Source organism: Pseudophryne corroboree, chromosome 3 (genome assembly GCF_028390025.1).
Source record: "Pseudophryne corroboree isolate aPseCor3 chromosome 3, aPseCor3.hap2, whole genome shotgun sequence".
Lineage (NCBI taxonomy): Eukaryota > Metazoa > Chordata > Amphibia > Anura > Myobatrachidae > Pseudophryne > Pseudophryne corroboree.
The window spans coordinates 322,780,098-322,806,599 of record NC_086446.1 but is presented as its reverse complement, the minus strand read 5'-3'; the positions used below and the strand labels follow the sequence as shown (position 1 = coordinate 322,806,599).

The 26,502-nt window shown below is 43.2% G+C and overlaps 1 protein-coding gene across 3 annotated transcripts; it reads left to right on the top strand.

The window, feature by feature from the left end:
* Positions 1-2,821: 2,821 nt before the first annotated feature.
* DDX42 (DEAD-box helicase 42) lies at positions 2,822-26,210 on the top strand. 3 transcript variants are annotated; one of them, XM_063959511.1, is made up of 18 exons: positions 2,822-2,930; positions 7,869-8,090; positions 8,565-8,712; positions 8,903-8,964; positions 9,656-9,692; positions 11,274-11,426; positions 11,507-11,611; positions 11,707-11,826; positions 11,937-12,113; positions 12,333-12,461; positions 12,877-12,976; positions 13,354-13,401; positions 20,579-20,676; positions 21,074-21,350; positions 22,744-22,970; positions 23,228-23,341; positions 24,862-24,963; positions 25,049-26,210. In XM_063959511.1, exons 2-18 carry the CDS (start codon positions 7,870-7,872, stop codon positions 25,772-25,774), a joined length of 2,844 nt encoding a protein of 947 aa, XP_063815581.1. In that variant the 5' UTR covers positions 2,822-2,930; position 7,869; the 3' UTR covers positions 25,775-26,210. The 3 variants fall into 3 exon arrangements, with proteins under 3 accessions (XP_063815581.1, XP_063815582.1, XP_063815580.1); XM_063959512.1 differs by having other exon boundaries at positions 2,822-2,944; XM_063959510.1 differs by having other exon boundaries at positions 2,905-3,020.
* Positions 26,211-26,502: the final 292 nt, after the last annotated feature.

Sequence of the window (26,502 nt, the reverse complement as noted above, 5' to 3'; positions counted from 1 at the left end):
ATACTTTTTAGGATATTTTCCAACCTCCTATCAGTTGGCTCCTTGAGGGCGTCCGTATCTGGAGACGGTAACGCCACTTGTTTTTATAAGCGTGTGAGCGCCTTATCCACCCTAAGGTGTGTTTCCCAACGCGCCATAACTTCTGGCGGGAAAGGGTATACCGCCAATAATTTTCTATCGGGGGAAACCCACGCATCATCACACACTTCATTTAATTTATCTGATTCAGGAAAAACCACATGTAGTTTTTTCACACTCCACATAATACCCTTTTTTGTGGTACTTGTAGTATCAGAAATATGTAACATCTCCTTCATTGCCCTTAACAAGTAACGTGTGGCCCTAAAGGAAAATACGTTTGTTTCTTCACCGTCGACACTGGAGTCAGTGTCCGTGTCTGTGTCGACCGACTGAGGTAAAAGGACGTTTTAACGCCCCTGACGGTGTTTGAGACGCCTGGACAGGTACTAATTGGTTTGCCGGCCGTCTCATGTCGTCAACCGACCTTGCAGCGTGTTGACATTATCACGTAATTCCTTAAATAAGCCATCCATTCCGGTGTCGACTCCCTAGAGAGTGACATCACCATTACAGGCAATTGCTCCGCCTCCTCAGCAACATCGTCCTCATACATGTCGACACACAAGTACCGACACACAGCACACACACAGGGAATGCTCTGATAGAGGACAGGACCCCACTAGCCCTTTGGGGAGACAGAGGGAGAGTTTGCCAGCACACACCAAAAACGCTATATTATACAGGGACAACCTTTATATAAGTGTTTTTCCCTTATAGCATTTTAATATATATATACATATCGCCAAATAAGTGCCCCCCCTCTCTGTTTTAACCCTGTTTCTGTAGTGCAGTGCAGGGGAGAGCCTGGGAGCCTTCCCACCAGCCTTTCTGTGAGGGAAAATGGCGCTGTGTGCTGAGGAGAATAGGCCCCGCCCCCTTTTCGGCGGGCTTCTTCTCCCGTTTTTCTGAGACCTGGCAGGGGTTAAATACATCCATATAGCCTCCAGGGGCTATATGTGATGTATTTTTAGCCAGAATAAGGTATTATACATTGCTGCCCAGGGCGCCCCCAGCAACGCCCTGCACCCTCCGTGACCGTTGGTGTGAAGTGTGTGACAACAATGGCGCACAGCTGCAGTGCTGTGCGCTACCTTCATGAAGACTGAAAAGCCTTCTGCCGCCGGTTTCTGGACCTTCAATCTTCAGCATCTGCAAGGGGGGTCGGCGGCGCGGCTCCGGGACGAACCCCAGGGTGAGACCTGTGTTCCGACTCCCTCTGGAGCTAATGGTGTCCAGTAGCCTAAGAAGCCAATCCATCCTGCACGCAGGTGAGTTGAACTTCTCTCCCCTAAGTCCCTCGATGCAGTGAGCCTGTTGCCAGCAGGACTCACTGAAAATAAGAAACCTAAAAACTTTTTCTAAGCAGCTCCTTAAGAGAGCCACCTAGATTGCACCCTGCTCGGACGGGCACAAAAACCTAACTGAGGCTTGGAGGAGGGTCATGGGGGGAGGAGCCAGTACACACCACCTGATCCTAAAGCTTTAGTTTTGTGCCCTGTCTCCTGCGGAGCCGCTAATCCCCATGGTCCTGACGGAGTCCCCAGCATCCACTTAGGACGTCAGAGAAATCACCAATACTATGAACAAAAGTCAAACCCGGAATTCGAACTGGTGACCCTGACATCTCTGACTACAGGGAAGACCACTGTGTGCAGGTAACTTATCCACTAGAGCCAGCGCAAGGGCTGGAGCTCTTGTAGTTGGTGGCACCCTTCAAGCCATTCCACACCGACCGAGGGCCATTCGTGTCGTAATTGGTCACAAGCTTGTCCAATTATGGTTATGGCTAAATCCTACAAAGCTATAGGACCTTTGACGTCAAAAGGTAGAAGGTCAGAATATGGGACCTTACATTTACTGTCACGTGCTCGCTTCGCTAGCTCACTTCGTGCTCGGTGGCTTGCTTCATTCGTCACTAAGTTAATAAAGGGAATAGATTGATAATGAAAGCGTAGCCCACCGACCTTGCTCCACCCCTTTAGCCCAATAGGCTGTATCATCTACCATGACATTTGACCAAGAGAAAAGATTGCCGGTCTAGCATACCTCCCAACATGACCCTCTCCAGGAAGGACAAAATGCTCTGCTCCTGGACTTCCCTCTTAATTTGTGATTGCCGTCACCTGTACCTTTCCTATCCATTAACCTGTTCAACCCAGGTGCTGGCAATCATAGAAAAAGGGAAAAGTCCAGAAGCAGAGCATTGTGTCCCTCCTGGAGAGGGTCATGTTGGGAGATATGGTCTAGTAATGACCAAAAGCAATTGTTTATTACTAGGAGGCTTATGAAACGATACATATGTAAATTAGGGGTCTATTTACTAAGCCTTGGATGGAGATAAAGTGCACAGAGAAAGTACCAGCCACTCAGCTCCTAACTGTCATTTTTCAAACCCAGCCTGTGACATGGATGATTGGCTGCTACCTTATCTCCAGCGACTTTATCTCCATCCAAGGATTAGTAAATAGACCCCCTTAGTTTGTATAAGCAAAATGTAAACGAAAACAACTCTGTAAAGGCCTAGTATTACTCTACATGGTGAGCATTTGCACCGGGACACTTGCTCCGTGGCTTCCTGGCAGATCACAAGAGATTAAAACACACACACAGCGTATGCGCCTTTTACAAGCCTCCATTTTACCTGTGATTTACAGGCTAATGTAAGTTGGCGACGACAAAATGTCTCCTGTGACGAGGACAGAGGAAGAGACATTCGGTGGTCGTGCTTCGTACGTGTAGACCTGGCATCGTGCGTCTTTAGCGGGCGACGCGCGTTCTTGCGTGACGTGTTCAGGAGGCGCTGCTCTCGAGTCTGCTGGTCTGCAGCGCGGAGAACGGAGGAGGAAGAGGTGACAGATCCGGGGTATACCGGGCAGGGGCGGGAAGCTCTGAGTGTCAGACCTGAGCGGAGGGGTGTTTATATACATAAGGAGTAGAGGGTATGTATGTACAAACATAAGGGGAGGAGACTGATGCACAGTACACGGGTGGGGGGATGTTTATATGTGTAGTATGTATGTCTATATGGGGGAGATCAGTGAGAGGGGTAATTGAGAATCTAATACAAAAGCAGTCACAAACGTCTACAATTCACTATCATAGAATGCAAATGTAATGGCAAATATCCAAAATACCTATAAAAAGATAAAATAGATATTAATTCCTATTGTGAAATAATGTACTAGCTAGAGAATGCTAGCCAAAGAAATAGTGGAGAAAAAGATTAACACATACATAGTCACAAATATTAAAGGTAAATGATGGGGAAAAAGTCATAAAGACACAGATTGAAAACAAGGTTTATGTTTCCACAGTTAACATGTAGATATTGTAAACCACACACAGGTACCCAAGGATTATAAATGATAAAAACACACCAGTCTCTGGATTAATACTAACTGATAAAGTTTGGAATAATAAGAATGTAAAGTATTTTTGTTTGGGAAACATAAGGGGGACATCTGCTTTCCTGCATGTGCTGTATAGTAGGGAATGCATGATGAGAGGGGTGTACTACAATATACTGGCGCCGGGATCCCGACCGTCCGAGTGCCGGCAGCGCACAAAAGAGCCCCTTGCGGGTTTGCTGCGCTCGCCACGCTGCGGGCATGGGCACCACTCTATTTATTCTTCCTCCAGGGGTGTTGTGGACACCCCAAGAGGGAGAATAGTTGTCGGGATCCCTACAGCCAGGATAAAGAGCGCTATATAAATAAAATTTATTATTATATCGAGTGCCTCCCAATGAGGATATCCCACCAGAGTCTCAGCCATATGGAAGAAAGTAAAGTGATATCTTCTGTGGGTGCAATCACTGCAGACTGAGACCCAAATGTATTAAACCTTAAAAAGTGATAAAGTGCCAAAAAAAATCAGCTCCTGTCAAACACCTCCTGTAACATTGCAGTTAAAAGCTGATTGGCTGGTACTTTATCACTGTCCACTTTATCACATTTTAAGACTTAATACATTTTGGTCTGTGTCCTGTTGTGTACTACAGTGTAGGACTCCGCTGGGTATTAAAGCCTCTTTGATAGTACTAGAAAGTATAGAGGTGAGCAGTTGTAACCTGATAAGGAGAGGAATTGGAATTCAGGAGATCTGGGTAGGTTGGGATTGCACTTGTTCATAGCGGTGATCCCGCAGAAGGGGTCAGATGCAGGTTTTGCGCTCACAATTTACTATGTGAGTCCTTTCTCTGTTTTTTTCCTGCTTACCTTCCGATTTCTCTCAGGTTGCACCACCTCTCCATAGCATGTAGCATTATTCCTTAACCTCAAGATGACCAAATTGTAGTTTCCTTCTTAAGTTTTACTTACCCTAACTCAGTGGTTCCCAAACTGGGTGCCGCAGGGCAGTTGCAGGGGTGACACAGGTTGGTGGTGCAGGACTAAATCAAATTATTTATGGTCCATGTGATGTGCAGTACCAGTGCTGGTGGCTTGCAGTCAAAAAGAGAATGGACAAAGAGAAGCGCCACCCTGTCCATCACCACATAACTGAATCTAAGGGTGTGTACACACGGTGAGATATTTTCTTTCAGTTTTGACTGTATAGTCAAAATCGCAAGAAAAGTTAATGCAGATCGCAAGGTGAAAGTCACCTTGCGATCCCGATGCGCGGCCCCGCCAGGTTGGCATCGCAAGAAAAGATAGACTGTGCAGGCAAGTCAATCCTTGCTAGATCGGTGTACTATCTAGTTCATCTCGCATGTCAGTGACATCTCGCATAAGCCAAAATCTCACATAAGCCAAAATCGTAAGCACACATAGTCCAGATCTCAAGAAAAATTAGTCAAAATCGGTGGTGCTGGGCTCTGGGGAGTTCAAGGGAAATCGCAAGTGAAAATCGGGCATAGCAAGGATCTCACTGTGTGTACACACCCTAAGGATGACCAGTAAACACAATTTGCTTAATTTAATAATTGTTACTGAATTTCCTAATAAGAAACTTTTGGTCTAGTGGTGCCTTCAAAGAAATGCTGGTACTTTAGGGCACCGTGATTCAAGAAAGTTTGGGAATCACTGCACTAACCCATTGAATATTCTATGCGGCGAATCTCCTTCTCTTTGACATAGCTCATAGTACAAGAACAGATGTATGTATTCATTTTCTAATCTGCCCTGGAATAATGAGCTTGATTGCTCCCTATGCATCTTGGAGTTGTTAGCAAAATGCCAAGATGCTGTTAGTACACCTGTATGTGGATATGAGATTTATCTGTGCTGTCCTCTGCGCCCCCTCGAATAGACTGTTTTATGGATTTTTGGCATAGACGCCCTCAATTTCTATTTGCAGGACAGTGTTCATATAATGTTATGGTACTTAATAATATCTAATAAGTCTATGGTTTAACTATCATTTTAATGAACAGTACATTTAACCTGCTCTGTCAGTCAGACTAATTTTCCTGTTTATGATCATAGAAACAGAATTTGACGGCAGATAAGAACCACTTGGCCCATCTAGTCTGCAACTTTTTACTTTTTTTTTTAAACCTTGTTTTTACCGCAACCTTATTTGATCCTTATTTCTTTGTAAGGCTATCCTTATGTCTATCCCATGCATGTTTAAAATATTCTACTGTCTTAAGGGGTCTACAAATGGTGTGATTCTTGCTAAATGCCAATTTTGACTTTGCGATTTCCCCAGAACCACCGATATTGACTGTACACACGGTGCGATTTTGGTTATGTACAATTTCGACTTTATACAATTTTGACTATACTAGAAACTAGATTGTACACCTTCTAGTCACAATTGACCTGCCTGCATAGTCTATTTTTTTTTTTCTTGCGATGCCGACCCAGCGGGACTGTGCTTTGCCATCGCAAGGTGTATACACGGTGCGATATGCACTATGTTTTCTACCGATGTAAACTATATAGCCCATATAGGTTGTTTTATTGCACTGTGTATGCCCATTTAACCTGTACCACCTATGATGGGAGGATAGTCTTCTTGTCCACTGCCCTTTATGTCAAGTCAATTTTCCTAAAATTTCCCCTGAACCTGCCTCCCTCCAGTTTCAGTGCATGTACTCGTGTTCTAATACTTCCCTTCATTTGAATGTTTCCTCTTGAACTCTATTAAACCCTTGATGCCCTTTCCCTTCTCTGCTCCAAACCATACATATTGAGATTATTTTAGTCTTTCTGGGTATGATCTGTCATGTAGACCATGCACCATTTTAGTTGCCCTTCTATGTACAGTCTCTAATAAATTAAAATCTTCCTAAAGATATGGCCTCCAGAACTAAACACAGTATTCTAGAGGCTGTACCAATGACCTATACAGAGGCATTATTACTGCTTTCTACTGCTGATTCCTCTCCCTATGCAACCAAGCATCTGACTAGCCTCCCTCATTGCTTTGTTACATTGATTACCTGCCGTAAGTCGCCTGAAATAATGACTCCTGGATCCCTTTCCTCCTCAGTATCATCTTGTGTAAAATGTGCATTTTCAGAGGTTTGATGCATATGATTAGTATATGAGTCATTAATAAAATTCGGCATTATCCAGTACTTTAAAAAGGGTGATGACATTTGGTAACCAGGAATATTGTAAGAGATAAACCGAGGGAAAAACCTCAAAGCACCTGATGTCCTGTATTGGAACTTTATAAAGTAGGTTCCTGTCAGCAGCAGTTAGGGACTAAATGGGAAATAAGTCGCCGCACAGACAATATAGACCATACAAGGAAAAAGTTGTGCTAGTCATAATACCGAAACGTGAACCTGGACCACAGGATCTATGGTTAACCATTGAAGCATGTTTTACATGCATATGATACAAACTAATGTTTATTAACTTTATTAATGAATTTATACATTGGGCCTCTTTCACTCTTTGACGTACTGACTAGCATGTTTTTTGTTTGTTCTGTTTTTTCAAGTGATGCACTTATTAATAGAATGCAGTAATGATGATCTCTGGAGACTCGGGTTGTGCATACTATGTCCCTTGATCTATTTTTGTTGACGACTCTTTCCTCCAATTCTGTATCATGCGTACACAAGTACAAGCTTGGCTGGTCCTAGACAAAATATCTATGGGGCTTATGCACAGTTGAATATATGTTGGTTTTGCAGACAGATCTTGTATGAGTTTTCGTGCACACAAGTTTATGGCACCTCAAACTCACGCAGTTTGGTTCATACTCCTATAGTGCTGCATAGAAAATTGTGCAAATTTGGGGGGAAAGCGGGGTGTGAGATACAATGCCTTTGCAGGTGTTTCTTTCTTCCTTTTTTTTTTTTCTTTTTTTTAATTCAATATTTTTTATTGGAGATTATTGGTTTTTGTTGTAATGCAAACCGATTAACGATTTGTCACATTGCAATATAATAAACATGTCACATTGTCAATAACTGGACATGGAATTATAATAGAAATACAGGTGTGGTCTCCGTTAGGTTAAGTACATGAGGTAAAATAAAACATAAATTACAGGATATGGACAGTAACCGTTGCAGGCGGTTCAATGCCACCTTCGCCTGCAATTGCATTCCACTCCTTAATTTGATAGTATAGATTATTTCTACACTTATACTTTCAAGAAATGTGGGGTGTTATTTGTATACTTGCATTAAAGAAAAAGTTTTTCTCTGAAAACCTGGTATTCCTTCTTCACACCAGCTCTCCAGGGTGACGTATAACACGTTTATCTTTTGTTTATTGCCATCCCAATAACTAATTTTTCTTATATGCCATTTCCTGTCAATCATTTTGCATACTTCTCTTTTTTTACTTTGCCTCAGCTTTTCACCATTTTATTTCTTTTAGTATGGCCATGAACTGGAATAAAGGGGGCCCAAGTGGCAAGCGCGGATTTGGATTTGGGGGATTTGCCCTCAATACAGGGAAAAAGGAGGAGCCGAAGCTTCCGCAGTCTTCTCATAGTGCTTTCCGTGGACCCCCTTCTGTCTTTGGCGCTGCAAACAGCTCCCAGCTCCCCTCTTTCTACAAGATTGGATCTAAGAGAGCCAACTTCGATGAAGAGAATGCGTAAGGAGCAGAGAGTGACTGTGGGAGGGAGTGGGAACATACAGACATTGAAAAGAAGTTTTAAATTCATAGTTAATGAAAATGTAACTTAAAAATATTGCGTGTATTATCATCTTATCCTTTAATATCAGATTAATTTAACGCTTGATAACATACAAAACTCTACCATCCATTTTGAAATAGTCTAGGCAGGTTTAGTAAAATCAGTATGTATTACACATTTATTGTTCACAAAATATATGCCTCTTACATGTCAGTGTGACTTAGGTGTTCATAATTGGAAAAAAAATCCTGATGTAACATTTTTTTATGCTGTGATCTCATTAACAGATATTGCAGGGATAAGTAATCTATAATTGAACATTTTTGAGAATGCTAAATGAACCACATTTACTTAAAGTGAGAGCTCAGGCTTGTGTAAATCCTGTATAGTCATTTTGTATGCTGATTATTGCTGTGGATACCTCTTTGCAGATACTTTGACGATGAGGAAGAAGACTCCAGTAATGTGGACCTGCCCTACATTCCAGCAGAGAATTCTCCAACAAGGCAGCAGCTTCGCTCAAAAACAGATTCGGACAGTGAAGAAGATCCACTGGAGGCCTTTATGGCAGAAGTGGAGGTGACACATCTTTGTTTGCTCCCAGTCATATTTTTGACATTATTAACCCTCTAATTGGTACTTCCACAAACTTCATTAATTACATATGTTTTCATAATGTTTATGCTCTTATGGCCTCTTATAAACCCACCTGTCTTGTCAAACACACACTTTTTAAGGCTAAACAAGTTTATTTTCTGCTTTTATTTAGGACCAGGCTGCCAAGGACATGAGGAAATTGGAGGAAAAAGACAAGGAGAAGAAGAACGCCAAGTATGTGTAGTGGTTGTTTAAAACTTTGTTTTGTTTACATCTAGTGGTCAATCCCCATGCGAGCATTTGTGGCACTGGTTGTTCTAGATGTGTCCCGCACATGTAGCTTGCAGTCTGGCATGGTATCATATACCTACTGTAGAAATTAGAACACACGTGACTCCAATACGGTTGCTGCACTGTTAGGCTTCTTTAATAATATGGTGCAAAGTGAAATTATGTACTGTAACCCATGGCAACCTCTACAAGCAGACAGGTGTGAGTAGTCTACCGAAAGCAATTTTCTGATAGGTTAATATAGGTTGCATGGCATGTTTTACAGGTATTGTATTATTAAATAAGCCCTTTAGCACAGTTTTATAAGTTCTTAATTGGATACCATACTCAACACCGATATGTGCACGTGTTTAATAACTAATTTATGTTTAGGACATGTAACACACACAGCATGCTTTACACTAAAGGTAGGTAACCTATGGATCTAAAAGTCCAGGAATGCCCATCCAAAGGCACTTAAGCTGGAAAACCACAGTTTGCCTAGGCCTGCTAAAGGCTGACCTGTGCATTTAGGACATATGCCTGGCGTGCGCACACCCCCCATGTACACGTAGCTATTGCACCCAACACCTATGTTATGGCTGATATCTGGACTGAGTGCAGGGAAGTTTGGTTTTCCTCTTCTTTCTTGCAGGGGTATCAGAGACGACATTGAGGAAGAAGATGACCAGGTAAGTTTTTTAGTTTTTGCTTTTGTTTTATGCAAAGTGACTATTGGAACTTGTAGTTCTGCAAAAACTGGAGAGCCGCAGGTCGTCAGCCTGTTGAATGACCTCTGACCATATTTATGTCATTCAAGGTCCCATTTTTTTTTTTTTTTTTGCTACCACACCTTCAGAATTCATCCAGTTTTATTCAATTTGGGAAATAAGTTACAGCCAATATATGATCCCAGTAACAATTCAGTATTTTCTCTAGCTGCTGGTGTTGGACTTACGCAGAAAGCTTGGCCGTTTCAGTGGAGTTCACTGGTGTCACATGTTGACTTAAAGTGCTAATAACGAATAGTGGTGAGACTCAGTCAGTGTTTGACATTGTAGAGAAGTGTGAACTCCATTTATACTGCCTGGTTTGTAATCTGTGACTTGTTCTCGGCAACTAGGAGTTATACCCAAGTAGAAGCAGCAGCCAGATACGTTTTAATTAATATGTAGGTTAAATACTTGAGAATCCACTCAGGATGTGTGCAGAACCCATAGACTTGGGGGGGAATATTGGTAGTGCTTGTGAATAGACAATATGAGTGCTCCATCTCAGTTGAGCTTCAGTAAAGGCAGAAATGGTTGTTCAGTTGTAAGTTTATCAATTGTGAAGACATAGCCTTTGTATATATTACACACCAACATTCACAAAGTCTACCTATGCAAGCACTTTGAACTAGGAGATGTGGTGTACGTAGAGGGGTCATTCTTCTGGCCCTCACTGAGTACATATGTGAGCTAATGCCTCCCAGGAATGGTAGGGCTTGCTCTAAATTTCTGTAACTTAATGAGAGAAACAGTTCTCTCCTTAAAATAAAAGCATTCTCCATTTATGAAGCAGTACATTAGCGTATACCATGAAGCAGTATATAACTCATTGATTTCAAACATCTAAATGACCCTCATTTAGAGTAGAGATATGTTCTTCATACAGTATGTAGCCTTTTTGGTTTTTAAAATCTAGTGGTCTCTTGGTTCTGGAGATGTTTGTGCCAGAAAGCAATACTTCTAGTGTAAAAGCTTGGGGTAGTGTGACAGTAAACGCTGCTTAGTGGACAGTTGTCAGTGCATTTGGTTGGGCGTCTTGTTCATTCTGCTCCATTTATATTTGAACTACTCCTGGTGCATCAGATGAAGGTGCCTATGGGGACTCCTGAGCTATCGTCTTCTCAAATCCTTCTTAAGAGTATGGGAATAATGGCTCCTTCCTGTGCTTTTTATTAGACAAAACATTTTGCTACTTTTCTTTGCGAAAAGGAAGCTTTTTCTGCAGAAAAATAAGTTCTTCCTGCTGAACGTAGGCTATTTCTATGTTGGCTCTGGCAAGGTCTTAAAGTGGTTACATGCATATGCAATAGATGCTTCACATAAAGAGATTTTTGTTGGATTTGAGAATCACATTTGCATTACTCTCCCGCCTATGATGTGCTTGGCCACACTCTGACCACAGTTTAAAGATGAATCTGTGTAATATATATATATTTATATATATATATATATATATATTTTTTTTTTTTTTTTTTGTCCACTCAATCTGTATTTTCCCCACAGGAAGCATACTTCCGATACATGGCTGAGAACCCAACGGCTGGGCTTCTTCCTGAAGAGGAGGAAGACAATCTGGAATATGACAGTGATGGTAACCCCATCGCTCCAACAACAAAACGCATAATCGATCCTTTACCTTCTATAGACCATACAGAGGTAAGAACAGGGTGTCAGTCACTATTCAGTGCAGATCCCTCTCCACAGTTACCCACCCATATATGCTATCCTTGGTACAGATAGAGTATCCACCTTTTGAGAAGAATTTCTACGAGGAACACGAGGAAATCACCGTTCTGACTCCTCAGCAGATTGTGGAGTTGAGGTACAAGCTGAACCTACGGGTAAGAGTTATTGAAGTACCTAAAAGTATACTTGCTGTATAAAAGCTATGTGATAACATTCCGTTCTGTGGAGTAAACATGTCTCCTGATTGCAGGTCTCTGGGGCAGCTCCACCACGGCCAGCCAGCAGCTTTGCTCACTTTGGGTTTGATGAGCAGCTCATGCATCAGATTAGGAAGTCAGAATACACCCAACCCACACCCATCCAGTGTCAGGTAAAGTTTCTGCTCCTATTGGCATTAAAAAAAATTCATCCCTTTTTTTTTATTTTATTTTTAAAACTTTTTTTATGCTCTTTAACTACCAACTTGCTGTTCTTTCATAGGGTGTCCCAGTAGCGCTCAATGGGCGTGACATGATCGGCATCGCTAAAACTGGGAGCGGTAAAACGGCAGCTTTTATCTGGCCAATGCTAGTGCACATTATGGATCAGAAGGAACTTCAGCCTGGGGATGGACCCATTGCTGTCATCGTTTGTCCCACTCGCGAGTTGTGCCAGCAGGTACTGGGGGCTAAATAAATATTTTCACATGGGAAAATCATGTAATTTTTCATGAATACAGTATATGAGGATGTTTTCATGCCTTTTTTTTTTCTTTCTTGAACAGTGAAACACAAAATTGTTGCTTGAGTTTAGTGGAGGGGGGTTTCTTGTATAAAGCTAGTAGACCATTCATATTTGTCTTTGCCGTATGTATTGACTAGCTTGTCTCTGTTTCAGATTCATAGTGAATGTAAGCGGTTTGGGAAGGCGTACAACTTGCGCTCCGTGGCTGTTTATGGTGGGGGCAGTATGTGGGAGCAGGCAAAAGCTCTACAGGAAGGAGCAGAGATTGTAGTGTGTACCCCGGTGAGTCAAACTACTGGTCAAAATGAAACAAAAGTCCTTGTATAGCTTGCGCCTGGCCCAGGGACTGCCTCTGGTAGGTCAAGTGTGCAAAATAGTTAGGCATTTCCTGAACTGGTGATCTTGAAGCACATGACAAACAAGAATCAGATTATGAATACATGGCACATAGATCACTCAAGGTATTTTAATTTGAGTGATATGTGTATAAAAATTGCCCTTGGTAGACCATGTGCATGTATGGTACATAGAGATTACAGAGAGTGCAGTTTATGGTGAAAAGATATTGCATTGTACATGCCTGGTAAAGCCGTAGAGGATATTGGTAACTTAGTGTGCCAAATGCACTCAAAACGGTGTGTAGGGATATTGCCCTATTACTCAATGTATGCTTGTAACCATAATGTCTACTGTAAAGGGACGTCTGATTGACCATGTGAAGAAAAAGGCTACCAACCTCCAGCGGGCCACATACCTTGTTTTTGATGAAGCTGATCGTATGTTTGATATGGGTTTTGGTAAGTTAACTAGTCCGATGTAGGGGGTGGGTTATCAGTTTGTTTTTTTTGGTGTGTTTTTTTTACTGTTCTTTTATCTATATACATATAAAAAAAAAATGTGTTGATAGAGATCATAAGAGAAGCACAACCTAATCAACATTCACAAATGCCGTGGTGCACAACACAATCACAACAGAGAGACGTGACTGTAATAGTATTAATAAAGGGCTCTCGAAAGGACTTTCACTTAAAACTCATGTATGGAACAAGGTTCAGCGGCAACATTTCAGAGAAACTAACTCCTTCCTCTGTGTGTGTATTTCTATCTCTATATCTCGATATCTAAATCATCAACAGTCTAACTGAACTGTTTTACAATTTGACCTGTCTTTCAGAATATCAAGTTCGATCTATTGCTAACCATGTGAGGCCGGACAGACAAAGTAAGTGGTGTTTAACAAGTAAGGGTTCTGACTAGGACTATACACTTGTGAAAACACTTAGGGGTATATTTACGGGTGTGATATGCAAGGTCGACAATAACTAGGTTGACATGTTCTCTAGGTCGACAGGTCAAAAGGTCAACATGAGTTTGTGTTTTTTTTGGTGTCTTTTTCTACGTACAGCGATTGGGAACCCCAATTAGTGCACCGTGTCCCCTCGCATGGCGAGCAAGGGGCCTCAGTGCGCTCGGCACAGGTTGCTATTCACAGTCATAGTCCACGTGGATCGTTAAGTATAAAAAAGGTCCAAAAAATAAAAAAATTGTGAAAATCTCATGTCGATCTTTTTGACTTGTCGACCTAGTTACTGTCGACCTAGAGTCCGGATCCCATATTTACTAAAGTGCATGTTTATAGAAGTGTAGATGTTATAGCAATCAATCAGATTCTAGCTATTATCTTCTAGAAGGTGCTAGATAAATGACAAGTACAATCTGACTGGTTGCTATGGGCAACATCTCTTCACAACTTTAAATCTCTTCACATTTTATTTTCACCCATTCCAGCAGTGCAACTTGGTTTTGCCAAGGTGCAAATTGCACCTTTTGAATTTGCTCTGTACTCGTCCTTAATCTAATCACAAGTTCTGCATAATGAGCCTGAGTTTGAAATTATCAGGTTTGTGATTATGAGCACTACTCTCAGGGTGTGCTATAGAAGATCTACAGTGTTTAGGTCGACACCAAATGGTCGACATGACAATGGTTGACACAACATTTTTTTCTCTAACGTACTAGAGGATGCTGGGGACTCCGTAAGGACCATGGAGAACAGACGGGCTCCGCAGGAGATAGGGCACTCTAAGAAAGACTTTAGGATTCTGGGTGTGCACTGGCTCCTCCCTCTATGCCCCTCCTCCAGACCTCAGTTTTAGACTGTGCCCAGAGGAGAATGGGTGCACTGCAGGGAGCTCTCCTGAGTTTCCTGCTTAGAAAGCATTTTTGTTAGGATTTTTTATCTTTTTCAGGGAGCACTGCTGGCAACAGGCTCCCTGCATCGAGGGACTGAGGAGAGAGGAGCAGACCTACTTAAATGTTAGGCTCTGCTTCCTCGGCTGCTGGACACCATTAGCTCCAGAGGGAATGAACACAGGTTCGTCCTGGGCGTTCACCCCAGAGCCGCGCCGCCGTTCTCCTCACAGAGCCAAAAGAAACGAAGACAGAAGACGTCTCAGGCGGCAGAAGCCTTCGGTGCTTCACCGAGGTAACGCACAGCACTGCAGCTGTGCGTCATTGCTCCGCTACACCTCACACACTCCGGTCACTGTAAGGGTGCAGGGCGCAGGGGGGGGCGCCCTGGGCAGCAATAAAACACCTCTCCTATGGCAAAAGTGTATATACATGTACAGGTGGGCACTGTACATGTATATAAAAGAGTCCCCGCCATTTTTTAATAAGTTTGAGCGGGATAGAAGCCCGCTGCCGAGGGGGCGGGGCTTCACCCTCAGCACTCACCAGCGCCATTTTCTCTACACCGCACCGCTGAGAGGAAGCTCCCCGGACTCTCCCCTGCTTGACACACTGTGAAAGGGGGTTTTAAAGTAGAGGGGGGGCACATTATTGGCGTTTATACACTACAGCAGCGCTACTGGGTAAACATTCTGTGTTTTTCTCCAGGGACATATAGCACTGGGGTGTGTGCTGGCATACTCTCTCTCTGTCTCTCCAAAGGGCCTCAGGGGGAACCTGTCTTCAGAAAAGAGATTCCCTGTGTGTGTGAAGTGTGTCGGTACGTGTGTGTCGACATGTTTGTCGAGGAAGGCTCACCTAAGGAGGAGGGGAGTGCATGATGGTCAGGTCGCCGTCGGCAACGCCGACACCAGACTGGGTGGATATGTGGAATGTCTTGAATGCACATGTAAATTTACTGCATAAACGATTAGACAAGGCTGAAGCTAGGGATCAGTCAGGTAGTCAGACCATGCCTGTCCCTGTGGCACCAGGACCTTCGGGGTCTCAAAAACGCACCATATCCCAGATCACTGACACAGATACCGACACATGGACTGACTCTAGTGTCGACTATGAGGATGCAAAATTACAGCCAAAGGTGGCGAAAGGTATTCGTTATATGATTATGGCCATTAAAGAGGCTTTGCATATCACTGAGGAACCCCCTGTCCCTGACACGAGGGTACACATGTATAAAGGGAAAAAGCCTGAGGTCACTTTTCCATCCTCATTTGAACTAAGCGACTTGTGCGAAAAGGCTTGGGAATCTCCAGATAGGAAACTACAAGTTCCCAAAAGGATTCTTATGGAGTATCCCTTTCCACAAAAGGACAGGATACGATGGGAATCTTCGCCGAAGGTAGACAAGGCGTTGACACGCTTATCCAAGAAGGCCTTCTCAGGATACAGCTTCCCTCAAGGATCCTGCTGATCGTAAGCAGGAGGTTACCATGAAGCACATTTACACACATTCCGGTACTATCGTTAGACCGGCTATGACATCGGCCTGGGTGTGTAGTTCTATCGCAGCATGGACAGATTCCTTATCTACGGAACTTGAAACCCTAGATAAGGATTCCATTCTAATGACCCTAGAGCATATCAAAGATGCTGCTTTATATATGAGGGATGCTCAAAGAGACATTTGTTTACTAAGCTCCAGAATAAATGCTATGTCTATTTCTGCTAGGCAACTCCTGTGGACCCGACAGTGGACGGGGGATGCCTTACAAGGGGGAGGAGTTGTTTGGAGAAGGCCTCTCGGACCTTGTCTCTACTGCTACGGCCGGTAAATCGAATTTCTTACCTTATGTCCCCCTGCAGCATACTAAAAAGGCACCTCATTATCAAATGCAGTCCTTTCGTTCCAATAAAAGTAAGAAGGTACGGGGATCGTCCTTCCTTGCCAGAGGAAAAGGCAAGGGAAAAAAGCTGCATGCAGCTAGTTCCCAGGAGCAGAAGTCCTCCCCTACATCTGCAAGTCCACCGCATGACGCTGGGGCTTCCCGGGGGGAGTCAGCTCAAGTGGGGGCGCGTCTTCGATTTTTCAGCCAGGTCTGGGTTCACTCACAGGTGGATCCCTGGGCTATAGAGATTGTTTCTTAGGGATACAGGCTGGAATTCGAAGACGTGCCTCCTCGCCGGTTTTTCAAATCGGCTCTGCCAGCTTCCCCGTCAGAGAGGGAGTTAGTGTTGACTGCAATTCAAACCCTGTTTGTGGTTCCGAAACCGGACGGTTCGGTCAGGCCCATTTTGAATCTAAAATCCCTGAACTTGTACTTGAAAAAGTTCAAGTTCAAGATGGAATCGCTCAGAGCGGTCATCGCCATGCTGGAGGGGGGGGATTGGATGGTGTCCCTGGACATAAAGGATGCATACCTTCATGTTCCGATTTTCCCTCCTCATCAGGCGTTCCTGAGATTTGCAGTACAGGACTGTCATTACCAATTTCAGACGTTGCCGTTTGGGCTTTTTTCACAACCCCGAGAATTTTCACCAAGGTAATGGCGGAAATGATGGTGCTCCTGCGCAAGCAGGGGGTCACAATTAGCCCATACTTGGACGATCTCCTCATAAAGGCGAGATCTCGGGAGAAGTTGCTGGACAGCGTGTCGCTGTCGGTGAGGATGTTGCAGGGGCACGGCTGGATTCTCAATTTGCCAAAGTCCCAGCTAGTCCCTACAACGTACCTGGCCTTTCTGGGTCGGATTCTAGACACAGACCAGAAAAGAGTTTTTCTTCCGATGGAAAAGGCTCAGGAGCTCATGGCCCTGGTCAGGAACCTATTAAAGCTAAAAACAGTTTCAGTGCATCATTGCACACGTGTCCTGGGGAAGATGGTGGCATCGTACGAGGCCATCCCCTTCGGCAGGTTCCATGCGAGGACCTTTCAATGGGATCTACTGGACAAATGGTCCGGGTCCCATTTACAAATGCATCAAAGGATCACCCTGTCTCCCAGAGCCAGGGTATCTCTCCTGTGGTGGCTGCACAGTGCTCACCTCCAAGAAGGCCGCAGGTTCGGAATTCAGGACTGGATCCTGGTGACCACGGACGCAAGCCTCCGAGGTTGGGGAGTGGTCACACTGGGAAGAAATTTCCAAGGTCTCTGGTCAAATCTGGAGACTGGTCTCCACATCAACGTCCTGGTGTTGAGGGCTATATACAACGCCCTACGCCAAGCGGAGGCATTGCTTCGGGACAAACCGGTTCTGATTCAGTCAGACAATGTCACGGCAGTGGCTCATGTAAACCGCCAAGGCGGCACAAGGAGCAGAATGGCCATGGCAGAAGCGACCAGGATTCTTCGCTGGGCGGAAGGCCATGTAAGCGCCCTATCAGCAGTATTCATCCCGGGGGTGGACAACTGGGAAGCGGACTTCCTCAGCAGACACGACCTGCATCCGGGAGAGTGGGGACTTCATCCAGAAGTCTTCGCACAGATCGTGGGTCGGTGGGGACTGCCTCAGATAGACAGACATGATGGCGTCCCGTCTCAACAAAAAGCTAAAGCGGTATTGCGCCAGGTTCAGGGACCCTCAGGCGGTAGCGGTAGACGCTCTAGTGACACCTTGGGTGTTCAGATCGGTCTATGTGTTCCCTCCTCTACCTCTCATACCCAAGGTGTTGAGAATAATAAGGCTAAGAGGAGTCAGAACGATCCTCATTGTTCCGGATTGGCCACGAAGGACTTGGTATCCGGATCTGCAAGAGTTGCTCACAGAAGATCCGTGGCCTCTTCCCCTAAGGCAGGATCTGCTGCTGCAGGGGCCCTGTCTGTTCCAAGACTTACCGCGGCTGCGTTTGACGGCATGGCGGTTGAACGCCGGATCCTAGCGGAAAAAGGTATTCCGGAGGAGGTCATTCCTACCCTGATCAAGGCTAGGAAGGACGTGACATCGAAACATTATCACTGTATATGGCGAAAACATGTGTCTTGGTGTGAGGCCAGAACTGCTCCTACGGAGGAGTTCCATTTGGGCCGTCTGCTTCACTTCCTGCAAACGGGAGTGACTTTGGGACTAAAATTAGGGTCCATAAAGGTCCAAATTTCGGCCTTATCCATTTTCTTCCAAAAAGAATTGGCTTCTCTTCCTGAAGTACAGACATTTGTGAAGGGGGTACTGCATATTCAGCCTCCTTTTATACCTCCGGTGGCACCTTGGGATCTTAACGTGGTATTAAGTTTCTTCAAGTCACTTTGGTTTGAACTACTCAAGACGGTGGAATTGAAGTATCTCACTTGGAAAGTGGTTATGTTATTGGCCTTGGCTTCTGCAAGGCGTGTTTCGGAATTGGCGGCTTTGTCGTATAAAAGCCCTACCTGGTTTTTCATGTGGATAGGGCAGAATTGAGGACTCGTCCTCAATTTCTGCCAAAGGTGGTCTCATCTTTTCATATGAACCAACCTATTGTCGTGCCTGTGGCTACGCGGGACTTGGGGGATTCAAAGCAGACTATTGCTCGCTGGATCTGTAACACTATTCAGCAGGCGCATTCTACGGCAGGATTACCATTGCCTAAATCGGTTAAGGCCCATTCCACTAGGAAGGTGGGCTCTTGGGCGGCTGCCCGAGGGGTCTCGGCATTACAGTATTGCCGAGCAGCTACTTGGTCGGGGTCAAACACCTTTGCAAAGTTCTATAAGTTTGATACCCTGGCTGAGGAGGACCTCCTGTTTGCTCAATCGGTGCTGCAGAGTCATCCGCACTTTCCCGCCCGTTTGGGAGCTTTGGTATAATCCCCATGGTCCTTACGGAGTCCCCAGCATCCTCTAGGACGTTAGAGAAAATAAGATTTTACTTACCGGTAAATCTATTTCTCGTAGTCCGTAGAGGATGCTGGGCGCCTGTCCCAAGTGCGGACTTCTTCTGCAAGACTTGTATATAGTTATTGCTTACATAAGGGTTATGTTATAGTTTCATCGGTTCGAACCGAGTCTATGTTGTTGTTCATGCTGTTAACTGGATAGTTTATCACCGGTTATGCGGTGTGGCTGGTATGAATCTTGCCCTTAGGTTAACTAAAATCCTTTCCTCGTACTGTCCGTCTCCTCTGGGCACAGTTTCTCTAACTGAGGTCTGGAGGAGGGGCATAGAGGGAGGAGCCAGTGCATACCCAGAATCCTAAAGTCTTTCTTAGAGTGCCCTATCTCCTGCGGAACCCGTCTGTTCCCCATGGTCCTTACGGAGTCGCCAGCATCCTCTACGGACTACGAGAAATAGATTTACTGGTAAGTAAAATCTTTTTTTTTTTGTCAAATCATGTATGTTTGATGTCAAAATGTGTAACCTTGCTTTGCTCGCCATGCTTCAGGCAAAGTGGCTCACTGTGCTCACCAGGTTACTTTTACCAATCGTAGTCCATGTGGACATTATAGTAAGCAAATGTTTGGAAAATGTGTCAACCTTTTATTTTACCTGTTGACCTATACACTGTTGATCTATCATCCAGATACCCTACTCTCGTTGGAGTCTTTACTTCTTTAGGAACCAACATGATTGCCTGTAAAACCTTTGTAATTTGCTCCTCACCTCTACTTACATAAAGTGTATTTGGACATTTTATGTTCTCCGTCTGACCTAGAAGGCTGATTTTCTCTTTTTATGCTTAGATCTTGTAGTGTATATGCTAGGCTATTTTAGCAAGGCACCGTGCCCTGCCCAATTAAAAAAAAAAAAAAAAAACCTGCAAAATGCACCCTGCCTTTTTAGCGGCACCCTGCTAAAACAGCATGGCTGTGCCTCCCCACCCGTGGGCTGCATTGTCCCGTGGGTGGTAAAAGTTTCTGTTGCCAATCACTGACGCCAAACGAATAGATACTGGCTTGAGGGCAGCCTAGCATGTCTGTAATTGCTGGGCACGCACCCGTTTGCGATGGGGCCGCACCCTTCTACCCAGCCATGTCTCTTGTTCGGATGCGTGCACACATAAGATCCCTGCCTGCACCCCGACACCCTGTCCGCATCCTAGCAGGAACACTAATCTTGCACAGCTTACTTGACCCTAAAAAATAGATTTCATACTGAGGGGAACCGCCAACATTCTTGATTGTTTATAAACTTGTTTACCCTTCGCATTGTAACTCCTGTGAACTGGAAATGACATTGGATAGACTTGGCGGGTATTCTGTTGCTCAACTCCCATACCTTGTGTTTACTGTGCAGCCCTCCTGTTCAGTGCCACCTTTCGTAAGAAGATTGAAAGACTGGCCAGAGATATACTGATTGATCCTATCCGCGTTGTTCAGGGGGATATCGGAGAGGTGAGCACTTTTGTTTTCTCATTACAGTCCCGATGACCATGTCTCTTTATTGTTGTGAGAACTGTAATACCGCTACTTGCTGTAGACAATACTAGTCTGATTTTCTTTGGAATTGGGGAGATATTTGGAAGTTGGTTGCTATAGCTACAACGCCTATCTGCTTTTAATTTTGAAAACTGTACTGTACTAGAAAAAATACCCAATTATGTTATTTATCTATCTTTTTCTTGTGCACCACCTGGGGGCTACCAGTCGTGTCTAAAATGACAGTTCAGCCCGTCTAGCTTCTGTCTGTGCTGCACATTGAGGTCGCTCTGGCTATTAGCTGTCAGTCATAATAATGAGACTCGACTGTGTATAGCTCTAATGTTTTTGTTTTCTCTGCTTAATGATTCAGGCTAATGAGGACATCACTCAGATGGTGGAGATACTTACCTCTGGTCCAGACAAGTGGAACTGGGTGACTCGCAGGCTAGTGGAATTCACATCTGCAGGAAGCGTTGTTCTTTTTGTCACAAAGAAGGCTAATGCTGAAGAGCTGGCCAACAACCTGCGCGTGGAGGATCATCCACTAGGTCTTCTTCATGGAGACATGGACCAGAGTGAAAGGAACAAAGTCATCACTGACTTTAAGAAGAAAAATATCCCCATCCTGGTTGCTACAGATGTAGCTGGTAAGACCCATATTTAACCAATAGTTCATACAAGACGAAAAAAAAAATCTTTGCAAAGTTTTACTGTGCTCAGAAGTTGCGCTTTTACTTTAATGAAAACTACTTAATTACTTCATCAGAAAGAATTTTTCAGTAAACTCACCAGATCCAAAGAAGATCTACTTATGTGAGTCCCTGATTTGTCAATATATTGCTCATTTCGTTGGTGTTTTCTCTCCTAATGTTGCACAAGAAACCACCTTGTCTGTCTGAGAGAGGTGGCTATGTTTAATGCCAGGGCACAGCATTAAAGGACCACTAAAGCATGATTGATTAGGATTGTTGTTATACAGTACTGGGGCCATGGGTGTGAATTTAACTAGGGTCCCATCTGTGTGAAGTTTCTTTGTTCTTCCTATGTTTTGGTGGTTGTCCTCCCACAGTCAAAGGACAGACTGGTAGGTTAATTAGTTGCTGACAAATACGGGCCCATGTTTAAGTATGTGTGAATATAGAATGTAAATTCCAATGGTGAAATGGGGGACACTGGACCTATGAGATGTAGATTTGCATACATTAGTTTGACACTATAAGAAAGCTCTCGGGAGTCTTAGTTCTTCCCCCGTGTATCCCTCAACCATTATGATAGCAGATTTCTCACAGTCCTTTAATAGCAGGCACCTCTTTCAGCTGTCTCCCCATTTTCTATCCAATTATTATCGCCATAGGTAGTGACCGTAAACCAGTACCCTTACTGTCATAAAGCCAGGTAGCTTCCCTGCACAGGGGTGCTCCCATGAGGTATGGTGGTTGAATTGGAGTACCACTCTCCCTGAGTAGACAGAAGTGCACACAGTTAATGCAGATCCCCCTAGTGATGGAATGTAAGTCATAAGAGGGGCAGTATACTAAAATGACATGCCTTTCCACTAGGTTCTGCTTTACACTGGGGATGTTTTAATTTGAACAGTTTAATAATGAAAGTAAACTATAAGATGGCTTCTATAAAAGAGCTACTCTCGCCAATCTCATGTAATAGTTTTAGGATCCGAAGATAAAGTTGGGCTTGTGAAGATAAGACCGTTTCCTACACATAGCAGACTTTCTTTTAATCAGTCCTACTATAGGACACTGCCACCAGCTGCTGCTGCTTCAAGCCTGAAAGCTGATAATATAGCTGCACTCATAGACACACAGCGTATATATGTCATATATTCCACTTTTTGCATTTGAACTGTTACGTGTGTCTGTGAAGGTTGTGTAAGCTAAGCTTTGTTTCAGGTTTAGTGGTCTTTTAAGACTAGTTATAAATGTATCCTCTTTGTGAGAAAGTGTTGCTTTTATCCATCTTTGTTTCATTTACCTCCTTATACAATTAAGTCTTTATCATTAAGCACTACTTCCCCATCAACAGCTCGAGGTTTGGACATTCCATCTATCAAGACCGTAATTAACTATGATGTGGCACGAGATATTGACACGCATACTCATCGTATCGGCCGGACAGGCAGAGCGGGTGAGAAGGGTGTAGCTTACACTCTTTTAACGCCAAAAGACAGTAATTTTGCCGGGGACTTGGTGAGGAATCTGGAAGGGGCCAACCAGTATGTGTCAAAAGAGCTGCTGGACCTGGCTATGCAGGTACTATGAGATTGTCGCTGTGGAGATCAGAAGCACTTCATGTATATTTCATTTTAACTTAGCAATATAACTAACAGCTTTGTGTCTTGGTTTTTCTTTGGTAACTTTAAAAACTTCCTTGTTTGTTAGCATGTACCATCTTTTAGTGCTTTTAATGGTCATAAACTGTAACAATGATTTATTTCATGAAGGGTCTTTGTATATGTTGCATAATTATGAATGTTTTAGATGGCTAACGTTATGCCTTGCCTGCATAGAATTCTTGGTTTCGGAAGTCTCGTTTCAAAGCTGGGAAAGGCAAGAAATTGAACATAGGTGGAGGTGGCCTAGGCTACCGTGAGCGTCCAGGACTTGGAGCAGAGACCTCTTCTGTAAGTGGTACCTTGCACCCTATACATTCTAGAACACTATGCCCTACATAGATACATACATACATACATACATACATACATACATACATACATACATACATACATACATACATACATACATACAAACACTAAATAATATATATATATATGTGTGTGTATATGTGTATACATATATATATATATATATATATATATATATACACACACACACAAATAGAAAATTCAGCACTCACCATAGCAAGCTCACTTGTCCTCACAACATCAATAAATAAATGATGGGGGTTTAGAGAGTGAATTGGCCAATGCACGGAAGCCTGCAAACCGCTCGCCAAGGTACCCCACCTTCATGCAGGTCCTACACTATCACAAAGCCTTAAAAATTAAAACCTGGCAACTGTATCACACATAATATAACTGCAAACATGCCCACTAGGTTTAATGTATACCTGCCACACAAGATGTGTGGCAGGTATACATTAAACCTAGTGGGCGTGTGTGTGTGTGTGTGTGTGTGTGTGTGTGTGTGTATGTATGTGTGTGTGTGTGTATATATGTATATAGATATAGATATATAGATATATATATAGATATATATATATATATATCTCTTGTGATGGGTCCGGCATTCCAATAACTGTGCGCAATGGGTCCCTGGTGCCTTCACTATCCACAAGGGTAAGTATAGATGAAGCGCTGTGCGGCACTCAGTATTGAAGAAATGGTCACCACACTCTGACTCTCTTCAACGTTTCAATTTTACTTAAAAAATTGTCATCAGGATGACAATTTTTTAAGTAAAATTGAAACGTTGGAGAGTCAGAGTGTGGTGACCATTTCTTCAATCCTGAGTGCCGCACAGCTCTATATCTATATATATATATATATATATATATATATATATATGTGTGTGTGTGTGTGTGTATATATATATATATATATATATATATATATGTGTGTGTATATATATATATATGTGTATATATATATATATATGTGTATGTATATATATATATATATATATATATATATATATAGATATATAGATATAGATATAGATATATATATATATATAGATATATATATAGATATATAGATATATATATATAGATATAGATAGATAGATAGATAACCCGGCACTCCACTCGGTATCAAAAGCAACTTGCTGCGGTGCCTTCCCAATAAGAGATACTAGATCCCAAGTAGACAGCAAAAGTTTCACGGGCGGCACTCAAGCAGACTCAGCAACGGTATTAAATCAAGTCATTTATTGTAGCTACAATAAATGACTTGATTTAATACCGTTGCTGAGTCTGCTCGAGTGCCGCCCGTGAAACTTTTGCTATATATATATATATATATATATATATATATATATATATATATATATATATATATATATATATATAAATAAATAAATAAATAAATGTGGCAAGCATACTACACACAGCTGGACACCTGTATTAGCTTTACTTGTGTAGTATTAAGCATAAACATATACAATAATGATAATTGTCTTCTAGGAACGCGTAGTGGGTGGTAATGTGATGAGCAACTATGAGGCCTTTAAGCCTACTGGAGGCGCAATGGGAGACCGGCTGTCCGCAATGAAGGCTGCATTTCAGGTGCGCAGTGGGAAATCTATATTGAGAAGTGGTGGTAGTGATATCTTCAGTGCAATGTTAACCCCTAATCTTTTATTTTTTACAGTCTCAATACAAAAATCATTTTGTTGCTGCCAGCCTGAACACACAGAAAACTGGAACATCCACAGTCAACTCTGGAGCATGGACAAGTGCAGGCAGCTTAAGCTCTGTTCCCAGTACCACACCACAGCCTGCAGCGCCACCAACAGAACTGACTCCTCCTCCACCTCCAAGAACCATGCCAGGCTTTACTAGCAGTGGAACACTCTGTAGCATCCCCACTGCCTTTCCCCCACTGGGTAATCCAAGTTTCCCTGCAACTAGTCAGGTTAGTACTAAAGAAGGGTCTAGTGGTGGCAGAGAAGGGAGTGGAGGGCGAGATAAATACAGTGAAGGAAGGGGGCGGCATGGTGAAGGACATCGTCATAGTGACAGAGGTGGACACCGCCATGGAGAGGGACATAGACATTCCAGTAGTGGGCGGCATGGGGAGAGCCGTAATGGGGCAGAGGGAAGAAGAGATAGTGATGGACGGAGAGAGAGCTCCCGAGATAGTGAAGGAAGGAGAGAAAGCTCCCGCGACAGGGAAGACAGTCGAAGAGACAGCTTTGGAGATGGACGGAGAGAAAGCTCCCGTGACGGAGGAGAAAACCGGAAAGAGAGCTCACGAGATGGTGAAAGTCGCAGAGAAGGGCCCCGGGATGATGGGGAAATCCGAAAAGAAGAAAAGAGTGAAACTTTTGCAGTGCCAGATCCTCCAAAGCGGAAGAAGAGTAGATGGGACAGTTAAATTCAGCCACAAATTCCCAGACTGGATTTGGCAGATGTTGCTAATGCTGTGTGTCTTTGTTCTTGTTTTGCTTGCTTTTGGAGGACACTTGAAGTCCACTGTTGGAATCCCAAAGTGAATGTTAGTCAAATTTATATTCTGTCCTGTTTTAATAACACAATATGAATTTGCTAGTAACAGCTGTTTACCTACTGTACCACACAGTCAAAGAGGAGTTCCTATATCTATAAGCTTCTTTTGTGTAGAGCATTTTTATTCAAATCATCCCTGTGCTCCATAAAATACACATACTGTAGATGGAGCATTTCCAATGACTGCCATTTTCATTCTGAGTGTTTAGTTTTTCTGTATATAGCAATATTTTTTTTCTTTTACTATGTAACAACTTGTTCTCATTTAACAAACAGTGATTAAAGGAAAATCGGTTTTGTTTTGATGTGGTCCATGTCTTTCCCCTGTCTGAAATGTATAAACTTTGACCTTTATATTTTTCCCCTAAAGACTACAGATTTTATCTGTGTATTGCCCAGAAGAGGAGCATCTTCTACTAATTTGACTAATTTTACCCTTTTCATACTGTATCTTTTTTGTATTAAAGGTATATTTGTGGGAACGTTACCATGAAAAATAGTGTATATATGCTTTCCTGTTTCCAGCATCATTTGATCTACTTGTCCCCTGCAATAGACTGCTTTGCTGTATCTCAAGAAAGTGAAGTTAATCTGTTT

Bases quoted from the DNA above. Each gene is read 5' to 3' on its own strand.
- DDX42 (XM_063959511.1), top strand. From the start codon at position 7,870: ATGGCCATGAACTGGAATAAAGGGGGCCCAAGTGGCAAGCGCGGATTT. The intron at 8,091-8,564 runs GTAAGGAGCAGA...ACCTCTTTGCAG, and splicing joins AACTTCGATGAAGAGAATGC to ATACTTTGACGATGAGGAAG. The intron at 12,114-12,332 runs GTACTGGGGGCT...TCTCTGTTTCAG, and splicing joins CTCGCGAGTTGTGCCAGCAG to ATTCATAGTGAATGTAAGCG.